Source organism: Myotis davidii, unplaced genomic scaffold (genome assembly GCF_000327345.1).
Source record: "Myotis davidii unplaced genomic scaffold, ASM32734v1 scaffold148, whole genome shotgun sequence".
Lineage (NCBI taxonomy): Eukaryota > Metazoa > Chordata > Mammalia > Chiroptera > Vespertilionidae > Myotis > Myotis davidii.
Genome location: NW_006299479.1, coordinates 4,312,207 through 4,317,618, shown reverse-complemented (window position 1 = coordinate 4,317,618; position 5,412 = coordinate 4,312,207). Strand labels below are relative to the sequence as shown.

General features: G+C 57.9%; 2 protein-coding genes across 2 annotated transcripts in view; one reads left to right on the top strand and one right to left on the bottom strand.

Moving 5' to 3' along the window:
- The window catches only part of NRGN (neurogranin), a 5,868-nt gene extending 4,946 nt beyond the window's left edge, over positions 1–922 (top strand). Inside the window, exon 4 of the mRNA XM_006775082.2 lies at positions 105–922. The gene's annotated coding sequence lies outside the window, so the exon portion shown is untranslated. The remainder of the gene's footprint in view (positions 1–104) is intronic.
- A 252-nt stretch (positions 923–1,174) lies between these two features.
- Positions 1,175–5,412, bottom strand: part of VSIG2 (V-set and immunoglobulin domain containing 2) — a 5,221-nt gene continuing 983 nt past the window's right edge. The window contains exons 2-7 of the mRNA XM_006775083.2: positions 5,269–5,412; positions 4,460–4,667; positions 3,305–3,463; positions 2,247–2,366; positions 1,990–2,134; positions 1,175–1,359 (exon numbers count right to left, since the gene is read on the bottom strand). The exon at positions 5,269–5,412 is cut by the window's right edge and continues 13 nt beyond it. Coding sequence (XP_006775146.1) covers positions 1,227–1,359; positions 1,990–2,134; positions 2,247–2,366; positions 3,305–3,463; positions 4,460–4,667; positions 5,269–5,412 — 909 coding nt within the window. The 3' untranslated portion in view covers positions 1,175–1,226. The remainder of the gene's footprint in view (positions 1,360–1,989; positions 2,135–2,246; positions 2,367–3,304; positions 3,464–4,459; positions 4,668–5,268) is intronic.

Sequence of the window (5,412 nt, the reverse complement as noted above, 5' to 3'; positions counted from 1 at the left end):
CGGGGTGCCTGGGGCCCCTGGCGCTCCCGCCCTCTGGTCCGGGTCTAGGAAGGGGGAGAGGAAGTACCGGAGAGGGCAGGTGCTCAGACCTTCTCTGTCCTCAGTTCCCCAGGAGAGATGGATGCCGCGACCCCTCCGCAGTGACGCGACCTCCCCGCAGTGTTTGTGACCCTCCCCTTCCCGCCACCCTGCCAGCTTCGGGAGCCGCCCTACGTCCTCAGAGACCCTGGCCCAGACCGGCTCCGTCGAGGAGTCGCCGAGCCCGTTCCCGTTCCCGTGGTTCTCCACCCCAGTGAGGTCCCGTGCGCCCTCCTTCCCCACCTGGCCCCGGACCTCGCACTCCCCGCGCGTCAGTCCCCGCTTCTCGGCCCGCCTCCCCGCACCTGCATGCAGTTTGGCCTCCTCGGCGATCCCCCGAGTGCACCGCAGAGGGCGCCCTACCCTCTACGTTGCCCAGGACACGCACTTGAAAAGAAGCCCTTTCGTTCCCCGCACAGCTACAGGGGGCGTCTTTCTTCTCTGTGCCGTTCTCGCCCTCGCCCAGCCCCAGAACTTTGGATCTGGGGCGAGGAGAGGGGGGGGGAGAGAGTTTTTATGGTGTCTGGTACCCCTTGCTCCGATGGGAAGGGAAGTCCCTCTTTCACACCCCACCCCACGCCTGCCTGCCATCCGCCCTTCGCGCACCCAGGCGCCGCAGAGCCACCCCCTCCACCAGCTCTTCTCGTTTTGCGGACGCTGAGCGCGGGGTGGCTCGGTGGGAGGGGGCCGTGGTGGCCCGGCCCCTGCCCTGCTGGCTCCGCCCCCGACGGGGCCCTGGGGCTATGGCCGGAAGATTTTTTTTTTAATTTTTTTTTTTTATCTACGAGTGTGCATGTGACTGTGCTGGGTTGGAATGTGAACAATAAACAGGAATGTCCAAATGTCCCAAGGGTGTGAGAGGGGAGGGTGCCTGGGTGCACAAAGCCACTGCTCACAACTTGAACAAGTCTCCTTTGACCCAACCAAAGAGTGGAGGTGGGGGGGAAGGGGGAGAGAAGGGCGAGGGACATCGGATAAAATCTCCCCTTCCCGCAGACAGCATCACATCCGGGCCGTAAGCCCACTCCTTCCCTGACTGGTAAACTCTGGGCCACCTAGGGGGTTGCTCCACCGCAGAAGGAAGAGGGAGACAAGATGGTACCCGGAGGCTTTAATTGTGGGTGTTCCCCTCGGGGATGGGCGGGGATTCAGACGACCACAGGGAGCTTGGACTTGGTGGTCTTCACGGAGGCGGCAGAGGGGGGCTTCTCCAGGAGCCCATCGCTAGGATCGGTCATCCCAGAGGTTTGCTCAGAAACCCCAGGAGCGGTGGCGTCCTCTCTGATGGTCGTAAACACATTCTTAGTGGCGGCTGGAGGCATCCCTCCCTCCACAGACACTCCTCCCCCCGACCCAGGGTCCTGGACACTTTACTGTGCCTGAAAATGAATCATCTGTGGAACGCTGGTTGAAATGAAGATTCCAGGCCCCGTCACCCCCAACACACACACACATGCCACTTTCAGGAGGGGTCGGAAGTGGCCTGAATCTGAATGTTAATTTTTTTTTCACAAATAATTAACACTAAGCTGAACGCTCAGGGCAAACCTAACTCCTGGAATCCACGACCTGTTGATGTTTATGAAAGGCCCTGAAAACTGAAAATTCTTCTAAGTATGAAGAGGGTACGGCATGTGCCCCTGACCAGGAATCCAAACATGGCCTCCTGGATCATAGGTCAACGGGAGGACCACACTTGGAGGAATACTGCTCTGGTGCCTAGTTTGGACCCCACAATTGACAATGGATGACAGAGGCAGCACCCCTACACACACACACACACACACACACCAAATCCCAGGGCTGAGCGGCACTCCATACCCCCCAAAGATGTCACAGTTTGAGGGCTGGCATCATCTACCCTTACTCCCAGCCCTGTCCTCCCTCTGCGCTACCCGCCCTTCTGCTCACCGAAGGTCACTACCCCCGTAAGTCTCCTTAGGCCTCTTCCTCCGCTCTTTCTGGAATCTCATGAGGCAGAATACAGCGACAGACAGGATCAGCACGCCCAGGAGCACTCCGATCACCGCCCCGGCCATTCGGCCTTTGGAAGGGTCTAAGGACACACAGGACCCTCAGAGCTGCAGGCCCTCCTTGGCCCCTCAGACCATCTCATGCAGCCTCTGCAGCCCAGGCCTGCCCGCCTGGCCTCTGCCCGGCATCCCTACCAGTCACAGACAAGGTCAGTTCGCAGGAGGCACTGCCCATCTGGTTGGTGGCCACACAGCGGTAGGTGCCCGAGGAGGCCCGGGAGAGATTGGTGAGAATGAGCTGACCGGACACCTCATCTAGAGAGTAAAGAGGAAGTAAGTGTTCCATTACTGGACTCGCAGTGAGCACCCCCTATGACGAAAGCATTTTTCCTTTCATCCTGTCAGGAAGTGACGAACCTCAATGTATTCGTCAGTCCCTTCCTAACCAATAAATGCCAAAGCCACTGCAACGCCTGTGCACTTTCCGCCCTGCGCAGCTGCCTTCTCGGGGAGGGGGAGGCTGCACACGCCTGAAGCTCAGAAACTGGCAATGGAATTGGGGTGGGTGCTCACTGGCGATAAGAGAGAATCATTAGTTGGCTGCCTCCTGCACGCCCCCTACTGGGGATTGAACCTGCAACCCAGGCATGTGCTCTCCACCAGAATCAAACCCAGGGGACCCTTCAGTCTACAGGCCGGCGCTCTATCCACTGAGCCGAACCAGCGAGCACACAGCAGGAAGTGATCGGCTCTCTGGATTGAGAGAGGGTGGGCTGGGGCTGGGAACAGAGAGGGCACTGGCGCGAGCATGAGGAGGCTGAGGAGCCAAGGCTCTTAGCCAGTAACATGGTTCCCCCAGAGAAACCAGCTAAGTGATCAAGACGGTCCATGCTACTCTGCCTCAGTTTCCCTTCTTGGAAGTTTGGGAATGATTCATGACCCTGAAGAAATCTCAAAGAAACCTCTCCCAAACAGACAAGCGGGGATCACAGAATGCCCCTGCCTTCCACTCTCTTCCACAATATCAGGAGTCTACTGAGCTTGAGAAATGCGTCCAGGATCACGCAGTCGCAGACTGTGCAGGGAGGCAGACAGGAGGCACCAAGACAGGAGCCAAGGAAGATGCAGGGAGAAGGTATAGCGTTTGTCTCATGCACACAGGCCTGGCGCTGGTATTGTGGGTGTGTGGGGTTTAGAGACCAGGTTTGCCCAGGTCCTGAGTGCCCCCCTCTTCCTTCAGGCCCGGCCCTTACCTTGCATCATGCTGCCAGGAGGAGGTGTAGGAGAAGATCCAAGGCGGACCCAGCTGTACACGGGCCTGGGAGCCCCTTCTGAGGAACTGCACCTCAGGGCAGCAGAGCCTCCCACAGACGTGTCACCGGTCTGGCTGCACACGGGGCCACTGGGGGGCACTGCAAAAGTCACAGCAAGAACCTTGGTGGGCTTCCGATCCCCCCTCCCCCATGAAATGCTGGATTTCCTCATTCAATACTCCACCAAACAGCGGTCCACTTTTGGGGTAGAAACCTGGCGGGGAGGGTCCCGTGTCTGCATCCCCAGGAAATGCTTTGCATTATTGGAAATTCCGATTGTTAGAAAAATCTTCACGTGGAGCCCAAATCTATGTTAACATCTACCCATTGGTCCCAACTCCTGCCCTCTGGGCCCACAAAGAGAAACGGAAGATCTCTCCTTCACAGGACAGCCTTTCGCCATCTCCTAAGTCAGCGGTTCTCAACCTGTGGGTCGCGACCCCTTTGGCGGTCGAACGACCCTTTCACAGGGGTCGCCTAAGTCCATCCTGCATATCAGATATTTACATGACGATTCATAACATGACAGTTATGAAGTAGCAACAAAAATAATTTTATGGTTGGGTCACAACATGAGGAACTGTATTTAAAGGGCCAGAAGGTTGAGAACCACTGTCCTAAGTGGTCTCTTTTCCATCTAAACATCCGCAGCCCCTTTAGTCGTTTCTCCTGTTTGCTCATCTCCGAGCAGGCTCTAGTCTGGGGTGAGATGGAAGCTCTGAACACAGAATTGGTGCTTAGTGTGGTAGAGGCCCTTGTTCCTTTAATGGACATCCCCCCTTTCCTAGCCCCCCCCGCCACTGACCTGGGGAGGGACAGAATCTGAGGTGCAAATGGGAGGTTCCCCAAAGATGGAGCTGTTGGGGGCATGACTCAAACCCTGTATGCGGGACCTTTGTTATAGGGCCTGAGGGAGGAGCACCTGTGGAGGGTGGAGCAGGAGCAGGACTGGCTGGGTCAGAAGGCTCCAGGAAGGAGGTACTTTCCCTCGGGGTCCCCAGTGCAGCTGTGTGCTTGGGCGGGAAGTCAGGATACGGGGGATCTACCAGGGCCCGCATTGCCTTTCAGGGTGTGTGTGTCCCCAGCCCGCCTTACCCAGCACAGTCAGGTTGACTAGCCCCAAGCCATTGGTGTAGAAATCTGGCGGGTTGTTGACTTGGCAGAGGTAGGTTCCGGTGTCTGAGGGCTGGACATCCGCCAGGGTCAGGGTGGCCACCCCTCCTGTGGGGGGGTTCTGACGCAGGCTGGCCCGCTTTGCCTTAGAACCCGTGGGATACAGCTGTCCGTTGGTGAAGTACAGGATCTGGGAGAAGCAGAAGACACACACACTCACACACACACACACACACACTCACACATGCGCTCCTTTTCCTGGCTGGCATCAACGCTGCGGTCCCTTCTCACAAGGCCCATCCCTCACACCAGCCAGGGAAGCTGACACTCTGTAGCCGGAATCACCAAGGTCTAGCTCCCCAAATACCAGCCCTTCCCAAGTGAGAAACGGACTATATTCGTTGCTTCCAACTAAGTATGGGTCTCAATTTGGGGAACAAAATACCAATATTCGTGGAAGGGGCAGCATTTTATCCTACTTTCAATCCCGGCAGCTGAGCGTCCATTACCAGCGTGTATTAACTGCAGCTGGGCCTGCACTGAGGCGGGGGATTGCATAGGCAGCCACGGGATAGGCAGGTGGCTACAGGAGCGTGTGTGTGGCCTGGGATTACAGATTGCGGTCCTCTAGAAAGATCTAGAAAGAGTCCACTTCTTTTCTCGTCCAAGCACACTGACCTCTCAATGCACCCTCCCTGCCCTCAGCCTGGGTGGGCTCCCAGTTCCTGCCTCTCCGGGCCTACCCAGCCACAGGCCAGAGCCGCCCCCTGGCCTCCCCACCCCCAGCTCACGGGCGCAGACGCAGAGATGGGCTTCCCGAGCTGCACAAAGCTCCACTCCAGGGCGAAGCTGTCCGTCACGGAGGTGCTGTAGGTGCAGGTCAGCTCGGCCGTCTTGCCCACCGGCGCGCTCAGGGGCTCCGCGGGCACACGCAC